Source organism: Culex quinquefasciatus, chromosome 3, assembly GCF_015732765.1.
Source record: "Culex quinquefasciatus strain JHB chromosome 3, VPISU_Cqui_1.0_pri_paternal, whole genome shotgun sequence".
Classification (NCBI taxonomy): Eukaryota; Metazoa; Arthropoda; class Insecta; order Diptera; family Culicidae; genus Culex; species Culex quinquefasciatus.
In genome coordinates this window covers 23,195,887-23,220,590 of record NC_051863.1, presented here as the reverse complement: position 1 = coordinate 23,220,590, position 24,704 = coordinate 23,195,887, and the positions used below count along the sequence as shown (strand labels likewise).

The 24,704-nt window shown below is 38.9% G+C and overlaps 2 protein-coding genes across 2 annotated transcripts; one reads left to right on the top strand and one right to left on the bottom strand.

The window, feature by feature from the left end:
* Nucleotides 1–4,098: 4,098 nt before the first annotated feature.
* LOC6039315 (mucin-5AC) lies at nt 4,099–15,865 on the top strand. Its single transcript, XM_001848891.2, is given in 4 exon segments — nt 4,099–4,674; nt 4,736–5,225; nt 5,228–7,461; nt 14,797–15,865. Coding segments are annotated over 4 exon segments (3,861 nt in total). The 5' UTR covers nt 4,099–4,357; the 3' UTR covers nt 15,617–15,865.
* Nucleotides 15,800–24,666, bottom strand: LOC6039312 (polyadenylate-binding protein). Its single transcript, XM_038260558.1, has 3 exons — nt 24,296–24,666; nt 23,079–23,936; nt 15,800–16,242 (listed from the first exon to the last, which is right to left on the bottom strand). The coding sequence occupies exons 1-3, from the start codon at nt 24,507–24,509 to the stop codon at nt 15,917–15,919; spliced, it is 1,398 nt and encodes a 465-aa protein (XP_038116486.1). The 5' UTR covers nt 24,510–24,666; the 3' UTR covers nt 15,800–15,916.
* Nucleotides 24,667–24,704: the final 38 nt, after the last annotated feature.

Genomic DNA, 24,704 nt, shown 5'->3' with positions numbered 1-24,704 from the left:
TCTTAAATTCTTCAAATCTTAAATTCTTAAATTCCTAAATTCTTAAATTCTTAAATTCTTAAATTCTTAAATTCTTAAATTCTTAAATTCTTAAATTCTTAAATTCTTAAATTCTTAAATTCTTAAATTCTTAAATTCTTAAATTCATAAATTCTTAAATTCTTAAATTCTTAAATTCTTAAATTCTTAAATTCTTAAATTCTTAAATTCATAAATTCTTAAATTCTTAAATTCTTAAATTCTTAAATTCTTAAATTCTGGAATTCTTGAATTCTTTAATTCTTAACTTCTTAAATTCTTAAATCCTTAAATTCTTGAATTTTTAAATACTTAAATTCTTCAATTCTTAAATTCTTAAATTCTTAAATTTTTAAATTCTTAAATTCTTAAATTCATAAACTCATAAATTCTTAAATTCTTGAATTCTTAAATTCTTTAATTTTTAAATTCTTCAATTTTTAAATTCTTTAATTCTTAAATTCTTAAATTCTGAAATTCTGAAATTCTTAAATTCTGAAATTCTTAAATTCTTAAATTCTTAAATTCTTAAATTCTTAAATTCTTAAATTCTTAAATTCTTAAATTCTTAAATTCTTAAATTCTTAAGTTCTTAAATTCTTAAATTCTTAAATTCTTAAATTCTTAAATTCTTAAATTCATAAATTCTTAAATTCTTAAATTCTTAAATTCTTACATTCTTAAATTCTTACATTCTTAAATTCTTGAATTCTTAAATTCTTAACTTCTTAAATTCTTAAATCCTTAAATTCTTGAATTTTTAAATACTTAAATTCTTTAATTCTTAAATTCTTAAATTCTGAAATTGTTAAATTCTTAAATTCTTAAATTCTTAAATTCTTAAATTCTTAAATTCTTAAATTCTTAAATTCTTAAATTCTTAAATTCTTAAATTCTTAAATTCTTAAATTCTTAAATTCTTGAATTCTTAAATTCTTAAATTCTTAAATTCTTAAATTCTTAAATTCTTAAATTCTTAAATTCTTAAATTCTTAAATTCTTAAATTCTTAAATTCTTAAATTCTTAAATTCTTAAATTCTTAAATTCTTAAATTCTTAAATTCTTAAATTCTTAAATTCTTAAATTCTTAAATTCTTAAATTCTTAAATTCTTAAATTCTTAAATTCTTAAATTCTTAAATTATTAAATTATTAAATTATTAAATTCTTAAATTCTTAAATTCTTGAATTCTTAAATTCTTTAATTTTTAACTTCTTAAATTCTTTAAATACTTAAATTCTTAAATTTTTTAATTTTAAAATTCTTTAATTTTAAAATTCTTAAATTTTAAAATTCTGAAATTTTAAAATTCTGAAATTTTAAAATTCTTAAATTCTTAAATTCTTAAATTCTTAAATTCTTAAATTCTTAAATTCTTAAATTCTTAAATTCTTAAATTCTTAAATTCTTAAATTCTTGAATTCTTAAATTCTTTCATTTTTAACTTCTTAAAATCTTAAATCCTTAAATTCTTGAATTTTTAAATACTTAAATTCTTAAATTTTTCAATATTAAAATTCTTAAATTTTTCAATATTAAAATTCTTAAATTTTAAAATTCTTAAATTTTAAAATTCTTAAATTTTGGAATTCTTGAATTCTTAAATCCTTAACGGTACACATCAACCAGAGTTTTTGCACCAAAAGTTTTGTTACAGACAATTTAGTATCTTCAAAACTACGGGTACTATCAAATATAGTTTTTTATCCATCCCCTAAAGTACTGTCCACAAAGTAATTTACAACAAAGTTTGACTAATTTTACAATCCCGTTGATGTAGGATTTGGTCCGTAAGTTTGACCATTTTGGAATAAGAAGACAAAAACTTTTTTCGTAGCTGTGCACCCTTAAATTCTTAAATTTGTAAATACTTGAATTCTTTATTTCTTTATTTCTTTATTTTTTTGTATTCTTTAAAGAATTCCACTTTTGAGTCCTATTGAGAAAAACGCATTAGAATTTCACGAAAAAGTGGAATTTCTCTGGTTTTGTAGAACAAAGTAGGTACTAAATTTTATTGGTTTTTCCGATAGTTGCCATGATTTTGAACCAAACTGCAGTATTACCTCTAAATTGACGGAATTACATATGGGACGGTCTAGCTTCGAGCGGCAGTAAAGCCCTACGTTAATTTTTATGTACAACGGTAAAAAAACACGATTAAAAACCATTTCTGATCATTTTAATGTAAAAAAAATAAATAAATTGACTAAACAACATTTTGTCGATGGATCAACTATGGTCCCCTTGGAACGAACTGTCAAGTAGGACCTTTTCTGTCAAGAAGGATCGCGAAATATATTTTTTAAATTGATTTAAAAAATATTTTAACTCCTTTGCGGTCGTACAAAGGGTGATTGTGCTCAGATGTTTTGTATTTTTTAATTTCTAAACGTCGAGTTTAATGAATTAGGTACCCCTCAAAATTTTTATTGGAAATTCAAAAAAAAATCTTCGGAAAGCTTCTTTGCACAAGAGGGATGTTCGAGGGGATGTTGCTATTTGGTCTGGTTTAGAAATAACTTGATTTTTTTTTTTCAATGTACATGTTGTAACTGTTGCTAAGCTACAGTGAAAGACAGTTTGTTGCTGATGAACTGTTTATTGCGTCCGACGTTATGGAAAGCCGGGAACGAACTGTGCTGGGAGTGCTGGTAGTTAGCATGCCCTACTACATCTCCCCCTTTAGGAGATTTGGCGGACGGCCAATCTTCCTTCTACTGAACTGCCTCACCGGTGGACCAGTTTCCGATTGTAGCCGTTTCCGATCGTCTCGCGGCGGCCAAGCCAGGTGTGGTCCGCGATCGACGTATGACGGCTCGAGATGATTCTTCAACCAGGCGATGTATGTGGGATGATCTGTGACCGCTTTTCCTCCTTCGGAGAGATTTTTGTGATTTCTTGCAGCCGTTGGAGAGATGCAATGCTTGATCTTCGTTGAGAGCTTCCGGAATGTCCGCTGGGCCACCAACCAAGGATGAGGATCCAGATGGCCGGCGTTGGCGCAGGAACTGGTGTCGGCAAGCTTGATAGAGTCGCCCCAGGAGGAAGCACACATCTCTCTGTCTAGCGCACCGAAGAACCACGCTACGGAAGAGCGCCACCGTGTGGCCAACCTCAAGCAGGTCGTGCAAACGGACCTGAAGCAGAAGAAGAAGCACATCCGCATCGCGCTCAACGGGACGACCGTACCGATGCAGCTGGATACTGCTTCCGACACGACGCTGTGTGCCATGAATCTGGATCAACACCACGAATCGCTTGGACGCTGCAAGACAGTTCCGCGTGCCAAGAATCTGGAAGCATCCTCGGAACTGCTTGGACACACCGCTCGCACATACAATCCGCAAGACAACGAGGCCGTCATCGATCCAGATCAACCCGTCGATCTGGCCGTCTCAAGTCCAACCTACTACAGTACAGTAGCGCAAAAGTTTCTTCTATCGATAAGGCTCTCACTTTTTTTTCGTATTTTTCAATTTGTTTTTTTTTTAGTATTAAATATTTGTTTTTTTTTTTAATTTTTGAATTCGATTTTTATTGATTTTTAATTTGTGAGTAACTAAAGTTGTGAATTTGATTTTTATTGATTTTGAATTTGTGAGTGCTAAAGTTTTTTATGGTCAGATTTTTGTATTTTCTTTTTGCTCTCACCTTATTCTCTTCTGCAGGTTCGCTTCAAATGAAAATATACCTCTTCTTTTTTTTTGTTCTCTTGCAGAACTTCTGCAAAGGAGAGAATTGCAGAAAAGTATACTTTTCTGATTATAGTTTCCGTGTATGGAAATATGCTGTAAAAAAGTTAAAAAAGTTGAGCTTTTCTTGACCTATATACGGCCAATAATTTGTTTTAAAAAAATACTCTGGTATACGTGTGGGTAAAAGAAAAAGAAATCATTCTTGTAGGGTATAAAATTTACGAGTTTCGAAGGTTCTCAGGGGAATGATTCGAAAATTGGTACATTCTTCTGCTCGGGCTCCTTTCTCACCGTGTTCATCCCTTCAGAAACATCATCGCCGAAAACTCTCCACACCGCGGCCAAACGTCACTCGCGCAAACCGCGACGAGACGACGACGACCAAACAACGCAAAACGTCAATCTAAAAATTAAAACCGTCGCGCTTGTGGTCGCTCTCGCTCGCGGTTCCTTCTCGTCGCTTTGCGGAATTTCACGTTCGAAATCGTTTCAATCAAGTTTAATCCGTGGTGTGATCGTGTCCGCAACGTGCCACCGACAAAAAAAAAATCACCCAACCAGGTGGTGACCCCACACACTTCCGGAACGTTCGCGGGGTCAAGGTGAACCGCATTTCGAGGTTAGTGCCCTGCTGGTGGCCATGAATCACTCCAGCCGATGGACATCGTTTGGCGGCGGAGGAGGAGGAGACGGCGGGAGTCCCGGCTTGAGTGGGAATCTGAGCCGGATGTTGAGCAGTCCGATGGCGGAATCGACGCAGCTGGAGAGGGGGGGCAACGGGAGCGGCCGGGTGAATCTGTTTGGCAGTCCGGTGAGATCGACGGCGACGGTTACGGTGTCCGGGGGGGTCAAGCGGAAGCCGACGTCACCGCTGCTGAACAGCAAGTCGGGGTTTAAGAGCAGCGGGAATCTAAGCGGGTTGGGAGGGGTGGCGTCCGGTAGCCGGATTGATGCGCAGTGAGTTTGGAAGGTTGCGATTTTGGTTTTTGGGTTTGATTTTTTTTTTTTGCTTTTTCAGGGTCTACACGGACGCCCAGAGTCGCGGTCTCGTCAATCGACTGGTTCGCTACCACGACAAGTCCCAATCGTCGCTCAACCGGAGCCAATCGATGACCAGTTTGTACACGAAACCGGGCCAATTTCCGGTGGTTCATTTGAAGAAGACGGAAATCAAGTACTCACCCCGACGGAACAACTCCATCACGTCGGTCCGGATTGCCCCGCCGGAGAAGTCCGTGTTTCAGGCGAACACGCGGTCCAATATCTTGAGGGCCGGATCGCTGTTGATTCCGAGTGCGGAGTTGAAGCCGGTCAGGCAGCAGCAGTCGGAGGAGGAGATTGACGCCGAGAACCGGGTGATTGCTCCGACGGCGGAGGTAGACGCGGCACCGACGCGCAGCGTCCTGGACGCGTTGAAGGAAATTTCCCGGAAGCGGATCAACAACGAGGAGTTGGACGCGGATCGGATCAAGAAGCAGTGCAAGGAGCTGAGCGAGGTGGATTCTGGGGAGGAGGAGGTGGCGGGGTGAAGCGGGCCCGGGAGTTGCCTTCGTCGGCTTCGCCGCCGTCGCGAGGTTCGGCCGACCAGCAGAAGAAGCGCATGTGTCAGAAGAATAACGATATTTTGAGCTCGCTGAGTTCCAGCCTGGTGATGGCCACTCCGAAGCGGGTTGAGCCGGTCCAGATGCGGCCGAACCGGCTGAACGTGGATCAGTCGTTCTCGGCGATGGTTACGCCCGCGGCGTTCAACGCTACAATCGCGGCGACCGTTGAAAGTCGGTTTGAACCTGCGAAGTTGGCTCGGATGGAATCGGCACCGTTGCCGCAGATCACGAGATCCGTTCCGGAAGTGGTTCAAAGGGTGATTCCTCAGCCGGTTAGATCTCAACCGACGCAGCCCCGAATCACGCTTTTCAATAGAAAGTACGACGAGTCGCAGATTCGGCTGGAAGAATCCGAGCCGGAGCAGGACGACGACGAGGAACTCGGCGGCCGAATCAGCTTCATCAAACCAAAGGAAAAGACCCCGATCGTGAGCAGCGACAAGCTGGCCCTCAAACGCGTTGAGAAGAACAAACTGTCCCTTCTGCTGAGTTGCCTCAGCGATGACTTTGACAACGAAGAGGAGGTGAAGGTGACCAAACCTCAGGCAATTCCTACGTTCACCGCAAAGGACACCGTTGACGCGCCCCCGTCCAAACCCACGGAACAGAAGAAACCCGAAGAACCTACCCCAACGCTACCGAAAATCACCGGAATCTCCGCCCTCATCAACAACCCAATCAAGGACGCCGGCCTCGGTAAGATTGACCCACCAACAACGACGCAGAAACCCCCGGAACCAGCGAAATCCAGCGCAGCTGGACCAGGCTTCTCCTTCGGAACTTCAACAACGACGACGACTACATCCGCATCGACCCCAAAACTTGCAGACACCACGTTCAACTTCCCAAAACCTACCCCGGAGGTCAAACCGGCCGAGAAACCCGCACCGGCCGCCTCCGGCGGCTTCTCCTTCGGAGCAGACCCACCTCCCGCCTACAGCGCCCCCAAACCCGCTTCAACGCCAAACCTGATCAGCTTCTCGCCAGCTCCGCTGGCCAAACCCGCGACCACCGAATCGACCGGATTTTCGTTCGGAGCGTCGACTACGTCGACGACGACCAGCAGTCAACCTGCGGTTGCCACCACAACTTCCACGCAAGCGAATCCGATCGCCTTCGGCGCCAGCGGGTTCAGTGCGTTCAAACCTCCGGCAAGTTCGGCGGCGGCGGCGCCTGCCACTACGGCGCCACCGGCCTTCGGCACGGTGACCACGACTTCAACTGCAAGTTCCGCCGCACCAGCGGGCGGATTCAGCTTCGGGGCGAAGCCCGTGACTACGAGCGCGGCGTCTGCGACGCCGGCCACCAATGCTTTCTCTTTTGGAGGAGCGGCCAAACCGGCTGCTGGCGCAGCTCCGACGCCTGCGGCGTCCGTGATCACGTCCTCAGCTACCCCACCGGCCTTTGGAGCAGCAGGTTCAACCTCATTCGCGTTCGGAACATCGTCGTCTTCGCCGGCTCCGCCTGCGTTCGGCGCCGTTAGCAACTCCACCGTACCGGCCTTCGGCTCAACGAGCACCTCTACAACGCCTTCGTTTGGATCCATAGCGACGACCACCACAGCGGCACCTGCACCCACCTTCGGTGGGTTCGGAAACGCCACCACTTCATCAATCGCGCCAACTTCTGCGCCCACGACGGCGCCTCCCGCCTTCGGCAGCATCACAACTTCAACGACTTCATCCACGAACATGTTTGGAAGTGCGAGCGCTAAACCCGTCTTCGGTCAATCCTCCACCACCAATTCAGGCGCCTTCTCGTTTGGCGGCAACGCCGCCACCACAACTCCGGCTTCCGCGGCACAACAACCCGCGGCGAGCCAACCCAGCGCCAACACCACCTTCAGCTTTGGAGGTGCGGCGAATGCCGCACCAGCGAACGTGTTTGGGACCGGTTCCAACAACAGCAACCAACCCACCTTCGGTGGTAATTCTGCAGGAAGTGGAACGGCAACGCCGTCGTTTGGTGCGATGGCCGCAGGTGCAGCTCCGCCAACTTTTGGAATGGCTACTTCGGCGGCAAAGCCGCCGGCCTTTGGAGCGTCAACGACGACGACGTCTGCCGCGGGTGGTGGTGGAGTGTTTGGAACGAGTGCGTCGGTCTTTGGAGGTTCAACGACTGGGGCGGCCACGAGTGCAAGGTAAGTCAGTTGATCAGCAGAGATAACGTTTTATTACATTATTTTTTCCGGAAAAGTCTTCCGAAAAAAGTGTTTTTACCAGTTTTTTGCATTTTCCGGAGTATGCGATGATTGAAACAAGGGCGTCTACGTAAAATATCCTTAAAATTTCCTATATAGATGGCATTAATGTAAAGATACGGTGTTTAATATTTACTCTTTATGTAATCATTCAAAGGCTTGTTCTTTCTGGCATGATGAGTACAGATAACAAATTTGAACTTCATTAAATATTCGACAGAGGGCGCAAAGCATCGAAGAATGATGATTCAAATTTTCGTTGTTCGGTTACATAGGAATGCAAACTAAAAATTGAATTTACAGCCGTTAGAACAACTTTTGAGAGAAAATTCAAGTAGTACGAGTGTAAACTTTTTGCCCTCTATAAATTAACGCAATAAAAATAGTGTTGCATACGCAAGAAATGGACATCCCTCGTCAGCTAGACTCACTGGTGGTAGTGAAGCTACCACACAGATGATGTCACAAGAGCTTGACATCCACCAAAAGAACTCCAGTCGCCATCGCGCGCAGCCAGCGCGTTTGGCGCTGCTAGTTTTAATTCGTTGTACTGTTTAGTTATTTGTTTAATAAATGTAGTTTTAATGTGTAATAATTGTTTTTGTGCCTCGACCATCACCACCTCGTTCATTCAAGTCGAGGACACAAAAGTGGCGACGAGGATTTTCGGACGTTGCCGAATGGCATGTTTCGCCGACGTCCGGAACTTGCGCGGGGAGGAAGCAGGGAGAACACTGGCCAGCCGGGACATCGTCGACAGGAACCAGCGTATCGTCAGCTGTGGTTGCCTGTCGTCGGCACGGAGTCGCCGGTAGAAGCTGATTCTCGATCCTCCACCATCTGCACCGGGAGCCAGAAGGAGCTCAGCAAACAGCAATGGCGCCACGACTGTCAACAGGAGCAGTTCAAGGTGGGCCATCAGGGCTGGTTTGGAGAGGTCAATCGAAGACTTGGAGCGCAATCCCTCCTCGGCAGCAACGTCCCGGTGGCAGCAGCAGCATCAGCAGGTCAGCATCGGTATCAGCTTTGGATACCTCACCTGCTCGCACCGCGAGCTTCAGCAACGACCGTCATCACGGACGGGTCCTACATTAGCATGCGCGCGCACACACACAAACACACACTGCGACTCCACACCTATCGCAGTTGCAGTACACAGGCCGAGGTTCAGCACACGAAGGGCTCTGCAGCATCACGCCAGGAGGCAGGCCGTTGGAACCACCTGCACCTGCACAGCGAGTCGCACGACCAGCTATCATCCACCTGCGGAATTCTGGTCCAGAAGATGACCCGCCGCCGTTCAAGGGTCACAGCAGCAGAAAACGATCATCGCGTGATCAACAAAAACAAACTGTTTGTCGACTGCATCGCACCCAGTCGGTTTGATGTCTGGAAGATCGCCAAGTTCAGAAGGAGTCTGCCAAAAGCGAACTGGTTTGACTCGGACAGTGGCGGTGAAGCAGAACGAACGTGCCTACGCAGTCGACCATCAACCGTATTTCCTGCTGTTCGGCTCCCTCGACGTCTCAACGCAGATCGTCTAGATGGTGACGCCGGAACAGGAATTTAAGGGGGGAGATGTTGCATACGCAAGAAATGGACATCCCTCGTCAGCTAGACTCACTGGTGGTAGTGAAGCTACCACACAGATGATGTCACAAGAGCTTGACATCCACCAAAAGAACTCCAGTCGCCATCGCGCGCAGCCAGCGCGTTTGGCGCTGCTAGTTTTAATTCGTTGTACTGTTTAGTTATTTGTTTAATAAATGTAGTTTTAATGTGTAATAATTGTTTTTGTGCCTCGACCATCACCACCTCGTTCATTCAAGTCGAGGACACAAAAAATAGTTTTGAAAAAAAATAATTTTGAAAAAATAATATTTTTTAAAACGATAGAGCATCAAAATTTAACAAAAGGTCTATTCCCGTACTGCAGAATTCTGTAATTCTGCACAAAAACGGCAGCAGAGCGTTCCCGTACTTTTCTGCAACAAAAGTAACTTTTCTCTCAGGCAGAACTTCTGCAGTGAGAGAGGTAGAAGTTGCAGCAAAACCGTTCCCGTACTTTTCTGCAAGCTCTCTCTTCTCTTTCTTGTTGAAAAGTTACTGCAATTTGATGTGATGGATGTTGAGTACACGCTTACATAAAATTTGCAAGTTGGGTGAAATCAAGCATTTTATTTTTAGTTTTAATAATAAATGATTTTGGGTAGTTTTTTATGTCTGGTTTTATTGAAAACGATTTTTTTATGTTAACGATTTCAGGCTTAGTTCATTCATGTAAATGATAAAGCGATTTTTTGTGTTATTATGTTTACCTGATTTTGATTATTTAAGCCATAGTATTACAGCACGGCTAGTACCTGAACAAAAATATTGTACTATAAAAACGAATTGTTTTAAAAACATTTAAAAGACACATTTCTTTGGAGTTTAAAAATTTCAAATAAATATTTGTTTAGGGATAAACTTTGATCCTAAATTGATTTTGAATATACTAAATATGTATGTAGAAATAACAGGTAAATTTAATTGGCAAATAATAAATTGTACCTTTAACCACAGACAACGGTGCTACCAATTTGTATTCTTATATGAACAAAAAAAAATTGATGTAATTTTGTCGAATTTAAAATTCTGAAACTCTGAAATTCTTGAATTCTTAAATTCCTGAATTCTCAAATTATTAAATTCTAAAGTTCCTAAATTCGTCGCCATCTTGAATCATAAAAACACACATTTTTTGGAGTCATATTTTAGGTTAGAAACTTAAATTTAGAGGATCTAGAGATTGAAAATTTGGACTGTTTCTATTTTATTTATGTTTGAGTTTTAAATTTTTTTATTTGCAGAATTTTTTAATGTTACTTATTTTTGAAATTATAATTTCTTTAATTTTCTATCTCTAGCTTTTGTTTTTTCGGTGTTCTGAACTCATAAATATTCAAACTTTTGTGTTTTTTTATTTCGATTTTTTCAACCTTTATTTATTTATTTTGAATTTTTAAAATTAAGATTCTTTTGAAATTTAAAACATTTTGAAATGTTTAGTTTTATGTATAAACTTTATTATTTGAATTTTTAAGCTTTGAACATGTGATTTATTATTCTTTTTTTTATTTTTCTGATATAATTATTTGCAATTTTAAATTTCTCAAATATCTGATTTATGTTTTTTGAAAGTTTCTCAATTTGAAAATATTATAGTTTTTTATATTTTTATTCATGGATTTCCTAATTTCCAGATTTCTTAATTTAAGTGTTTCAAAAATTTTGAGTTTTTGATTCATTTTTTAAATTTGTCAATTTCGCTGCGTCACCGTTGTTCGTTCATGTGACATCCAGTCATCATTTATTTATGTTATTATGAATAATATTTCAAACATTCTGCAATTAAAACATGTGTTTTTGGTCCCTTCTATATAAAACCTTTGTTTGTCTTTTTTTTAAATCATATTTATTAACGTACCTGGCACTCTCATTGGTAAAATTGTTTACCTAATGAAAATGCAATATTGAGTTGTTTCTAATATTAATTTTTACTTAAGCATAATTAATTTCTAGTTGCTTTATAAATAATACATCCTTGATTTTTTAAATAAAATGTTGTACTGCATAAAAATAATATCCCCGTTATAGAGGTAAACTTCTTTCAATTACTTTTTTTGTGAACCAGTTTTTAATATGTTGAAATAATTAAAAAAAAACTTTAATACCCAATTTGAGTAAATCCACTCTACTGTGTACAATATTGCAGAATAAGTACTGGAACGCCCTACCCAGGCAAAAGTTTTGCGGTTTCTCTCCTTGCAGAACTTCTGCAAAAGAGAGAGATGAAAAGAGCGAGCTGCAAAGTACGGGAACGCGCTGCAAAAAAGTGACTTATGCTGGCTGCTGAATTCTGCAGAAGCTGCAGCAATTCTGCAATTCTGCAAGTACGGGAATAGACCTAAAGTATCAGCTCGAATTTTTGCTCAAAAGTTGTTTTGAACGCTGGAATTTAACAAAACAGAATTCGCATACCTAACCTCAAAGGGCGGAAATTTCAATCGACATTCTTCGCTCTTTTGCTACTCAACACTAGGTGTCGCGTTTGACTCTTGAACGGCAATTCCACAATTGACATAAAGTATAAGCCATTTTTATGTATATGGAGCCAATAGTACTCGAAAATAACATTTGACAAGGGCGTGAGGTATTTAAATATTTTTGTATTTTGTAATTTAAAAATAACTGAATCTCGAAGCCGTTGCATCGTATCAAAAAGTGGTCAAAGACAAACTTGTAGGAAATTGGATGGGCTTTCTGAAAAAAATACACTGAAACAAAAATACACGCCACATCTATGAGATTTTTTGATTTTCATGTCTAAAACTTAAATTTAAAGGTGAGCAAGTCTCTACGAAATCGGCCGATTTTGACCATTTTTATTTTTTGTATTTTTTTATTTGACTCAAACTTTGTGGGGGCCTTCCCTATGACCAAATAAGCTTTTTTGTGTCATTGATTCACCCATACAAGTCTCCATACAATTTTGGCTGCTGTCCATACAAAAATGGTATGTAAATATTCAAACAGCTGTAACGTTTGAGTGAATTTTCTGATCAAATTGGTGTCTTCGGCAAAGTTGTAGGTATTGTTGAGGACTTTTGAGGAAAAAAATAGGTACACGAAAAAAAAAATTTGCAGATTTTTTTATCACCATTTTTTTTACTTAAACTGAATTTCCCAAAATACGTATTTTTTGATTTTCGAGATTTTTTGATATGTTTTAGGGGACAAAAATCCGCAACTTTTGAGCCATAGAGAAACATGGTCAAAAAATCTGCCGCCGAGTTATGAATTTTTGAAAAAATAGTGATTTTTGGAAAAAAAATCGAAATTTTATGCAACAACAAGTTTGACATTACTTTTTAATGCAAAATTGAATTTGCAATCGAAAAGTACTTTACAGATTTTTTGATAAAGGGCTCCGTTTTCAAGATATAGCCACCGATAGTTTGATTTTAGCGAAATATTTGCAGTTTTTCAATTTTTAAAAATAGTGACCATGAGTGACAATTTCTAAAAATATTTGTTTTAAAAGTTCAGAAAATTTGCTATAAAATTGTCAAAGAGACATTGAAGATTGTACCTCGGGTTGCTGAAATAGAGTCGCTTTAAGAAAAAGAAACACGAAAATTGAAGTTTTCTAAATCTCACCAAAACAACCCACCTTTTTCTAATGTCGATATCTCAACAGCAACTAATGGTCTGGGCCAAACATTGAATATTACGCCCATTTAAAATGTTAGTCTTGATTTAAAAATTTTCAAAATACTTTTTTCGAAAAAATCGGGAAATTTCACGAATGTTTCATGTTTTAACATTGAAAATCAGACCATTAGAAAAACAAAAAACTAAAAATTGGGTATTTTCAAAAAGGTCGAATGGACAAAAGGTCGAAAGTTTTCTCCAAAAAATAAAAATAAAGGAAAGATTTTTAAAAAATATATAAAACTTGCAAAAATATTTACGAATTCAAACTCTTTCCTTTTTTTTGGAACTGCTTATGTTTTGAAGTATGAAAAAGGTCACTAACATATTCCAACTGTGAATACAAAGAGACGAGTTGTTCCTTTTAATTCTAATTTTTAACTCGTCTCTTTGTATTCACAGTAATGCATTCTGCTAAAACTCTCAACCAAACCACAATATTCCAACTACCTATCACTCGTTTGCTTTTATAGAATGGATAAATTCAAAAAAAAAGAAGAACTTGTTTTAATGAGCTGCTCATATTTCTAGATTACTTTTTCAAAACAACCAAAGAGCCATGGATTTTTTATGTGCATAGGACCTTTTGAATAAGCAATCGAAATTGGAACGATTGTTAAAACTCAAAAACATATTACGACAGTCAAAAATAGGCTGTTTTTTTTAAATAGAAAAAAAATAGCTAAGACAACACAATACAATCCATACTCGTTTATCCGAAGTTTCGATTATCCAAAGTTCTTTCGTTTTCTTGCATCAAAATCGAGTTTTGCGACCCCATTTATCCATTTTTGATTTATTGATTGCCAATTACATTAAAACATGTTTTTTGACAGTCAAAAGAAAGACTACAACAAAAATATTTTTTTCAAAAAAGTTCAAAATTTTCAATGGAGATTTGAGTGCAATCAACTGTTTATAAAGTTTTTTAGTATGTTTGTGTTAAAAAAATATAGTTAAAATTTCAGTGAATTTTCGATGGGAAAAGAAAAAAACGCTGAATTTTTTTGTTTTTGTCAGATCTTTCCTTAAAAAAACTAATGACAGCATCTCAACCGTATGGGCATTTTCCATTTTTTCATTGAACTGTTAAATTCTGGCTTGTAATTGTAATTAATAATCAATTTCTAATTAAAAATCAATTTTTCAACTAATTTTTGATGTTAAGAAAGCATTGGAAAGAAGAACTATTACAGTTTTAGAAAGGGGTTAGGGTTGAAAGTTTGACTTGGTTTATTTTGTCAACTTTCACCAGCATTTCCTAAATTTTTTGTAAAAATAAGTATGCAGTAATTTTTGTTATGTCCCAGACTATGCCTCTTCGCACTTTTCAAAACAATAAATGATAATGGTATCGATCTGTACACTGAAACCCCGATGGTTTGACAGCAAATGTTGTCAAACGAACGGGGTCACTTTTTAAGTTTGACACCCTCTTTACACAGAGCTCGCAACTAACTATCAAGCGTTTGGTTTGATAGTAAGTGTGCGTTCCGTGTAAAAAGTGACAGTTAACTTTGACCACCCAACGGAATACAAACTAAAAAAGTGTCAAACGAGAAAGTGAGTGTAGCAGAAAATGTGAAAATCAAGCAAAAAATTTAAAAAGTGACTCAAAAAACTAGAAAGGCAAAAATTAAATATGAGTTGTAAGAATAAGTCAAATACTATCAGAAACAAACATAAACTAAACACGATATATTTTAAAATTTATTTTGAAAAAAAAAATTCAAAGGATTAAGCAAGAAAAACTTAAAACAAGAAAAGTAAAGTTTTTCGTAGAACAAAAGTTGCTCAAAGTGACCTCCTAGACACGGTAAACATAAAAAAATCGAAAAAAAAATCGGGCATTAGAGGGTTAAAAGTCTTGAACCCAGTCATGAAACGCGCAACTTTATCCAATCAACATTATTTACATTTCAAAATTAAACCGGTCTGAGCGAAATATCTCTACCCAGCCTTGTGGTTCCATCCTTACTCCAAACAAATTCTCACTGAACCTCCTTCTCTCTATTCCAGCTCCGTCTTCGGCGTCCAATCCTCAACCACGCCCGCTCCGTCACCCTTTGGCGGCGCAGCAGCACCTTCCTCCAACCCATCATCCGGCGGGATGTTCGGCGCAGCCGCAGCATCCATCAACAACAACAACAACAACCAGTCCCAACAATCCGCCGCTCCAACGCCATTTGCCTTTGGTGGCGGAGCCACCGCACAACCTGCCGCCCCCGCCGCGGCCTCCACCAACAAGCCATTCGCCTTCGGGGGAGGACCCCCGAACGCGGTCGCTCCCGCAGCTCAACCGGTGAAGGCGAACAGTTTTTCGTTTTCGGCCGCTGGGACGACGAACCCGGTGGCACCGGTAGCTCAATCCAACTCGGCGTTCAGCTTTGGGGCGAGTCAGCAGCAGCAGAATAACGGGCCGCCACCGCCAGCGTTCGGCAGTACCAACAGTGCATTCTCGTTCAACTCCGGCAGCAGCAGCGCGGCCACCAACAACAGCAATCCGAACCTGGCGACGGTGAAGCCGTTCTCGTTCGGTGGAAGTGCCCCGGCGGCGCAACCCGCGGCGTCCGGTGGAATTTTTGGCGGCGCAGCCGCGGCAGCGACCTCACCCCCGCCGGCGTTCAACTTCAACCAGCAGCAGCAGCAGGGGGTGGCCCCTGCGGGGCCGTTTGCCTTCAACAGTCCGGTCGCCGCCACTCCGGGAGGACCGTTTGCGATGGCCAACGGAGGTGGGGCGCCGGGCGCGGGCGGCCCCATGTTTAGCATTGGAACCGGCGGTGGGAACCAGCAGCCCGGCCGGAGGCCGATCCGGACCGCAACGCGACGACTAAAGTAGATGGGGTTAAATGTTGTAACAAAAATGTTCGTTTCTATTTTTGCTTTTCGGCTTATCCTGTATCCGTGTATAGATATGTTTGGGAAATGTTAGTTTCAGGGGGGAGAGAGAGTGGGCGCATCGTGATTTCGAGAGACATTCGGCGAGATTTTCATTCTTTTCTGTGACTTGAGAGAAGACCAATTGGCCGCAAATTTTCGTCAGGTGTAATCATCAATAAATAAAAAAATAACAAGTAACATTATTTAAGCGACCTCCCCGACTGTTTTTGCCTCTTCCAAAACGCTTCGAACTGCCCTCTCAAGCTGCGGCCGAGTTGGCCGGGTTGGACAGCAGCAGCAGCTGCAGCCGAAGGCCGCTCATCGATTCGAAGCCCTCGATGGCAACGGATTTGGCAACGGTCTGCAGTCGTTTGGGGTCCTTCAGTAAAGCCACCAGATCGGAGGCGTTGTGCTGGCGCACCATCTGGAAGGTGATGCGGCCGGCGGTTTGCGCGTTGACGCACGCCTTGACCAGCGGGTAAAGTTGGTGGGCCAGCAACGACTTGAGCTCGTCCGGATCGGTGGTGGTTTTCAGGAGAAGGTCGGCGGTGTCGTCCGTGGTGGTGGTGTTGATGGGTTCGTGGCCTGGAAAGGATTGAGTGCGTTTGAGTCTTTTGAGTAATTTAACGTTTTTTATGTTTTTCTAAGCATTTGAAAAAAAAACTTGTGCATTACATTGAGAATATACGAAATTTGGAACCACGACAAAAGATTTTCTTCACAAAGTTGTAGAAAAAAAATCGTTAATGCTTTTCAGTTCAAAAGTCGGCCTTTTTGTTCACTAATTACAATTAAATTTAACGTATTTTATTAGTAAATACACTCAAACCCCGATGGTATGACACCAACTGTTGTCAAACGAACGGGGTAACTTTTTAGTTTGACACCCCTTTTACACGGAGTTCACAAATACTAACAAACGTATGTTTTGATAGTGTGCGTAAGCTCCGTGTAAAAAGTGACAGTTCGTCACTTTTTAGTTTGACTTTGACGAACCAACGGGGTACAAACTAAAAAAGTGTCAAACGAAAAAGAGACCAACCACCGGGGGTTGAGTGTAATCAATTCACAAATTCGTAATTCTTATAGATGATAACTAAAAATGAAATGAAGAGAAACCCCGTTCTGAGATGTTTCAGGTACATCCACAACAGTTGACTCAACATGCTGCGAATCAAAACAATACCGTCTACATTCACAAATTACTTCCCTTTCCCACATTGTCGTGCCCCTTTCTTTTAGCCGTCTCGACTCTGAACCCGCGGTGGTCAATGGTTTACGATCCGTTTCCACAAGCCACCAGCTAGGTTACACATTGTCATCATGATGACGAAACCCAGCCAACGTGGAGGTAAGAAAAAAGGACACTTGGCAGGAACCAGAGCTATACTGTCCTGATCATAAATGATCTAAAGGAGCTATTACATTACGGCAAACCTGGATTTGTATGTACAAACGTCAGCATTGTTAGCGAGTTTGGCAAATTGTCAAACACGATAAATTGCCAGTTTGTTTGTTTGTTTGCGGTAGTATAATAGCTCCTTAACAGGACAACGAACGTATTCAGAGACGCTCCTTCCAGGATTTTCCTCGCCTGAGTGTCAATATTCTTGAAATTTTAGAATGAAAAAAAAACCTGATACATATTTAGAAATTTAAGAATACAAATATTTAAAAAAAATCACAAATTCAAATCTTAAAAATTGCAAATAAAAAAAATATAATTTCAAAATTTGAAAATTCGAGTACATTCCACACTTGATTATTCGAAGGCCTTTGTAAATTTTCACGTCAGATAATCAAAACTTCTGATAATCAAATCACGAAAAATATTTTTTTCCTTGCCTTCATTTTTGCCTTCCTCACTTTACTGAGGAAAGGCTATAAAATCACTCGAAAAAAGAACTTTTTAGTTAGACCTCCTAGACCTACCTCCATTTGTACATATCGACTCAGAATCACCAGCTGAGCAAATGTCTGTGTGTTTGGCTGTATGTAGACATGTGTACCAAATCAATGTCACTGGAATATCTTGTCACAGGCTCAACCGATTTTGGCCGGAATGGTTTTAATCGATCCGTCTTAACGTCCCCTAAGTTGCTATTTAAATTCATGCAGTTTTATCATGTATTTAAAAAGTTATGTTAAAAAAACTATTTCATGTTAAATTAAAATTATGGTAAAAAGGGTGGTTTTTTCATGAAACCCTCACATTTTACATATTTTTAGAAAGCATATGAGAAGGCCTTTCTTGTAGATTAAGAATTTTCAAGATCTGACTTACCTATCTAAAATTACAAGCAGTTTAAAAAATGGTCTGAATTTACATAACCTCAAATGGTCCCGTCTGATCGCCACGAAAAAAGCCTTGTAGAGGGATGCCATTTTTCTGATAGACGGTGTCTGTGTAATCTTGACAAAAAGTCTGTAGGAAGTCTATTTTTTTAACTCGTCACTTATTTTTATTATGACCTCTTAGGTGCTGCGATCACGTTATAGGGGAGGTCCATAAACTATGTGGACACTTTAGGGGATTGTAATCACTCTATAAATGAGAGGAAGGCACCAATCACCTAAAGGCGGATTAAGTAACGTTTTTTTAGTATAACCCCTAAACTACTCTCATGTGATTTAGAATTTGTAAATCCAAGATGGCCAAAATGGCGGTGATGAAATATTAAAAAAATGCATTTTTTTTATTTAACAGACAATCAACCATTAAAATTTTACAATATGGGGTCGTATAAATTCCATAGCTCTAAAATTAATACTTTTATAATTCCAGAATGCTAAAATTCTGATTTGGGAAAATTTTAAAACTTGAAATTTTGAAATCTTTAAAAATTCCAAAGTTAATTCAAAAGTTTAAAAATTCAATACCAGGTTTCAAAAATTGGAAAGCGCAGGCCATCAAAAATTTCATGTTAAAATTAATTAATAATTTAATAATGATTATCGATTACAGCAGGGTGACCACCAGTTTTGGATTTTCAATTTCCCGGTTTTTTCCCGGTTTTCTCCCGAGGCCTGAAGGAATTTTTCCATATAGTTTCAAATCAAATTACAATATTTTTTAAAGACTTTTTGAACGCGTACACAACGTATTTATTTGGTTCAATATTTTTATTTCTCAAGAAAGCTTTCAAATTGAGTACAAAAAGTAAGTAGCCGTTTTTAACAGTTTTTAGTCCAAATCCTTAATTTCCATAATGCTTGTGATTTTTCATCTCCATGCTCCACCATTTTTCTTAACTTAAAATCAATAAAAAATCGTTTTGTATTGAATTTAAGAATTACAAAAATTATTACTGGAAAGCAGGAAATAGCATTTACAATGTTAAGTATGAGAGTGAGTAGAAAAAGTTTGCAAAAGACAACAACATTTATGCAAATAATCTTCAGTTTTCTTTTAAAAATGCTTTTGTAAATTCAAGAAGAACAATTCTTCCAGAGAAAATGTGCCATATATTTAAACAATTGGTAACATAAAACATTTTTTGCTGATCGATTTAGTATCTTTGGCAAGGATTTAGGTATTGATGAGATGATTTCTGGAAAAAAAATTAACTGTCCAAAAAAAAACCTCTCTGAGTTAGCCTGTACTTCAACCCCTCATCTTGACTTTCAGATCGCGCAAATTCAAACATTATTCTCGATACATCCTTTGTATAAGCCGTGCCAAATTTATTGAAAAAAAGATAAAAAAAAACATGTTTGGATGTTTATAGTTTTTGAGTAACACAGAATTTAAAAAAATCAATTGACCTTGCTGCGATTTTCTGAACAACAGAACCGAAACAGTCAAAATTCAGTTAATCTTTTTTTACGAAATTTTCAGATGAGAATTAAATAAACCTAACAAAAACTCAAATTTTGCGTTTGAATAAAAAAAAGTGACTATACTGAAATGACTATTATGCAGTTGAACTCTAAAAATATTATAATTTTAAAATATCTAAAATTTTAAATAACAATTTTAAAATAAATTTTAAAAGAAAGATATTTTTTCAAATGTTCTGAATTTGAACACAATTTGATAGGCATTCTACTGTTGAAAGATTCCCAAATAACTATATAAAAATATCTTAAATACCAAATATTTCCGACATTTTAAAATTATACAAAAATACTCAAATCCGATTTAAAAACACAAGCACAAAGTTTCATAGCAATTTGTCCTTGATAATTTGTTTGACTGAAAAAGCCAAAAATCATCTTATAAAATACTACTGAAAACAGATTTTTGAAATTCCATTAAATGTTTTACAGTAAAAATTGTTAACAGTCCGTCTCGATTATCCGAAGGTTTGAACAATAAAAAACAATTCGTATTTTTTTATTTTCTTACTTTAAACTTCAAATTCGAGTTTAGCTACTAAATTTTAGTCACTATTGAGTGGTTGACTGCCTATTAAATTTGAAAATTCATTTTTTTCAATATTTCATTTTAGCCCAAAATGGCCGCCATCTTGGATTTCATAATTCTAAATCATTTTAAAATAGTTTATGCTGGTGCAAATTTTATTGAAACTTTTTGTATTCCCCCTTCAAAATTGGCCCGAAAAATCAGGGGGCAATTTAAAAAAAAAACTTCAAAATTATAATGAAAATTTTAATGGAATCAAGTGAAATCAATTTTAGATTCATTCACCTGCGTTCAGAATCATTTTTAGCATGTTTGGGTTGATTTAAAAATCATTTGAATTTTTGAAGATTTTCGATGTTTATTCTTTTTTTTTCGCTAATATTTTTGTTTTCGTCAAATTTTACATTATTTGAAAACTAATGATTGCAAAACAACTAAACTAGTGTAGAATGTATTTTAAAACACTTTTTACATGCAAATGTTGAAACTGTAAATTTTTATTTAAATAATTATGTTTTTTTATTTTTTTTCCGAGGCTTTCGGATAATCGAGTCTGAACTGTATTCTTATTTTTAACGGCGCACATCAAGCTAAGGCTGTTTGCACCACGATTTTTGGTACGCAAATTTTAGTATTATCGAAATTATGGGAACTATCGGTTATTTATTCCCTAAAGTTACTGTCTACACAAAAAAATCAAGCAGATTTTGACTCTTTTTACAATCATATTGTTGAAGGGTAAAATCCGTAAGTTTGACAATTTTGGAATAAAAATACAAAAACTTCCTTAGCTGCAATGCAACTCAAGTCGATATTGCAATACATAATAAAACAAAAATAAATTGTTTATTGTGCTTATAAAATTCAATAATTATTGAAATAAAAATTCAAAAATCATAGCCCTGAGTAAATTCTCTATTGAACCGCGAACTTGATCGGAAAAATTGCAGCTTATCAAACATTTGTTTTTTAAACCGGGTCCGGTGGTGTAGGTAATGGTAATCGTAGTTGCTTCTCCCCCCCTCACCAAAGAAATATATCAAGGAATACTCAACAAAAAAAAAAACAATCAAAGCCTAGTAGCTTGAGTCTATTACACAAATTCAAACATTATTTTCCCGAACCATTCATTTAGAATAACGAGAATAATATTCTAATAGAGAAAAGCATACGTTTAAGTCATTTAAGAGGAATTTGTCGAATTTTAACTAAACTTAAAATATTTTCCCGGTTTTTCAGTCGAATTCCCGAGTTTTTCCCGGTTTTCTCCCGATGGAATAAATTCCCGGTTTTTTCCCGAGGTGACCACCCTGGATTACAGTCCAGACTCGATTATCCGAAGGCCTCGGGAAAATTCACTTCGGATAATCGAATCACGAAAACAAATAATTTCGGTGTCTAATTTTTGATTATTGAGCTTAAGGCCGGTATACTCTTCAAAAGAAAGGGGATCAAGAAACAGCTTTACGAACGACAGAACAAAAGAGAGAGAGAGAACGTTTTCTTGGGGCTTTTCTTCACCCTCTCTGGCTTGCTTTCGCTACCGATGCTGCCCATTTGAAATTTTTCTTGACCGGTTCCTTCCGATGTGCGTACCTTTTATTAAGGGGTTACATGCATGTAGAAAATCACAAAATTTCACATTACAGAAAATGTATTCAATCAACTTAAAAAATGATTTTCAATCACTCTGAAAGTTTCATGAAGATATTTTATGATTAAAGTAAGTTACAGACGAAAAATTACATAAGGAAAGCGAACTGTCAAACTTTGCGAGCGTTTTTCTCTGAACACCGAGTTGATTTACGGGTGCCACGATATCTCGAGATGGGATGGACCAAATTGGCTGAAATTTAGGGTGAAGACTCGTAAGACATATCCCGTGTGCATGACGAAGCCCGATTTTGAAATTTAGCATTTAAAAAAAACACAAAAATCAAAAACTTTCGATTTTTTATATCAAAAACATAAAAATATTTTTATCTTTTTTAAAAATACACTTATAGAAAATCAGCCTTCGTCATACACACGGGACTGGTTTAATGAGTCTTCACCAAAATTTTGAGCCGATTTGGTCAAGGCAGTGTTGAGATATCGTGGCACCCGTATGTAACCCCTTAAGTATAAACTACGGTAAAGTGATTTAAAATTGTTCAATCCAATCTGGCGGTCAACATGGCGGTGACGGAATATTGAAAAAAGAAATGCATCAACAATTAAAATTTGACTAAAATGGGGTCGCAGAACTCGAATTTGTATGTTTAACACAAGAAAAAGAAAAAAAAATCGAATCTTCGGATAATTGAGTCTGAACTGTATTCAAAATATTTGCTAGGTCTAAAATTATTAAAAAAAAAAATCTTAAATTCATCATTCTATGATTCCAGAATTCTAAATTTAAGAATTAAAAAATAATAAAATTCGATGTTTTGAAATCTTTGAAAATTCTAAAATTAGGAGATCAAAAATAAAAATAAAAACAAAATTTAAAATTAAAATTTTTAAAAATTCAAAAATCCAAAAGATCAAAGGTTATTTTTTTAAGTTTTATTATTCAAAACTGGAAAGCTCAGATCACTGAAAAGCTCAAAATCACAAATTCAAAACTCATCAATAAAACAAATCAATTATTTAAAAATTGAAAAAATCGTCTACAGTCCAGACTCGATTATCCGAAAGCCTTGGCAAAATTGCGCTTGGGATAATCGAAATTGACAAACAGACTTGGTGTTGTTTTTCATGAGTTTCCGAATAAAGTACTAGGTTTTTAGTTTAACGTATATACTTTCAGAAAAAAACACATCAAGTGTTTTTTTCTGAAAGTATATACGTTAAACTAAACTTAAAAATGCTAAAAAGTCAAAATCGTCCAAAAATTACATGGGACAATTATGCGTCGAACGGCAGCACAGTAGTTGATATAAAGTAGGTAAATACTTTTCTACCACAGTTTTTGTAGGATCAATGAAGTTTATGGTTTTGGCTGACGAATTATTCCAAGCAAATTTACCACGGATCTACCAAAATCAGTTCAACAAAACGGCTCTTGATTTACCTGCATCCACTTCAGAAACCGGTTTCGGCTTCTCCTTGCCACGAGCCAGCACCACAAAAATCCGCTTGCCAGCTACTTCTCGATCGTTCATCTCGACGATGGCACGCGCAGCCTGCTCACCGGACGCGTACGTAACAAATCCAAACCCCTTCGATTTGCCCTGCTCCTTGACAATGAACCCTCGCTGAACGTCACCGTACGGAGCGAACAGCTCCCCCAGGTGGCGGTTATCGATCGACGCGTCCAGATTTCTGACGAACACTTGAACAGCTTCGCCTTCGGCGAGTCGTGGTGCAGGTTGCAGGACTCGCTCTGGCACCGGAACCACGCGCAACGCCTTTCCATCGCTGAGCGCCTTCCCGTTGAGCGCTTCCATCGCGTGGCCAGCCGCTTCCGGGCTGTCGTAGATGACGAAGCCGCAGCCACGACTTTTTACGCCGTGCGCCTTGATGCTGCCATACGGAGCGAACAGCTCCTGCAGAGTCGTTTGCGTCAGCCGATCGCCAAAGTTCCGCACGTGCAGCTTCGTGAACAGGGGGCTGACGGCGAGGCTGGCACCGTTCACGGCCAACCCGTTGACGCGATCGATGGCGCTGTGGGCGGAACTGGTGGCGTAAAAGTACACGAACGCGTAACCTTTGGAGCAGCCTTGAATGTCGAGGGCGACCTTGCAGCTGAGCACGTTGCCCACCGACGAGAACATGTCGCAAACGGCCTGGTTGTCCATGGTTTCGTCCAGGTTCTTCACCAGGATGCCGGCGGGCACGTGGGGGGTGACGGTGTCCACCTCAGGCCACGTTATTTGAATTGGGTGGTGCTGGATCAGATCGCCGTTCAGCGTTTGAAAGGCGCGTGCCGCTGCAAATAAAATCGAACAGGTTCAATCGGATTGCAGCTAGAAATTCACCTCAAACCAAATCTCTTCTCGACTGGGAAAAACGAAAACAAACAAAATTAGAACTTATTACACTCAAACCCCGATGGTTTGACACCAACTGTTGTCAAACGAACGGGGTCACGTTTTAGTTTAACACCCCTTTTACACGGAGTTCACACACACTACCAAACGTTTTTTTTTTTGATAGTGTGCGTGAGCGCCGTGTAAAAAGTGACAGTTCGTCACTTTTTAGTTTGACTTTGACCAACCAACGGGGTACAAACTAAAAAAGTGTCAAACGAAAAAGTGACCAACCACCGGGGGTTGAGTGTAAACCCACCGTCCTGCGTGCGCTGGAAGTTGACGTAGGCTGACCCGAGCGGCCGGAACGTAATCATCTCGCGGACCATCCGAATCGAGTTGACCGGGCCGACGGTGGTGAACTTTTCGAACAGTTCCATTTCGCCCGTTTCCGGCCGGAGGCCGGTGACGTACAGGGAGGATCGGTGGGCGTTTCCGACCTGCAGGCTGCCGGATGTTCCGGGGTGGTCCATTTTTGCGGTCACTTTCGTACGAAATACTGTAGAAACGAAAATATACTGCTTTCACTTTACAACAAAAAGGGTTCGATAACAAACTGATAAGGTCTGATAAAGCAGAACACGACGGCGCACTTTTTCAAGGGGTACACGTTTTGGATAACTACGTATATTTCTGATGATATTTTGTACCCAATTTTGGGAAGACTT

Excerpts from the sequence above, each read along its gene's own strand:
- LOC6039312 (XM_038260558.1), bottom strand. The coding sequence starts at position 24,509 with ATGGACCACCCCGGAACATCCGGCAGCCTGCAGGTCGGAAACGCCCAC. Across the intron at positions 23,937-24,295 it reads CTTCCAGCGCACGCAGGACG|CGGCACGCGCCTTTCAAACG; the intron begins GTGGGTTTACAC and ends TTTTATTTGCAG. Across the intron at positions 16,243-23,078 it reads GGTTTCTGAAGTGGATGCAG|GCCACGAACCCATCAACACC; the intron begins GTAAATCAAGAG and ends AATCCTTTCCAG.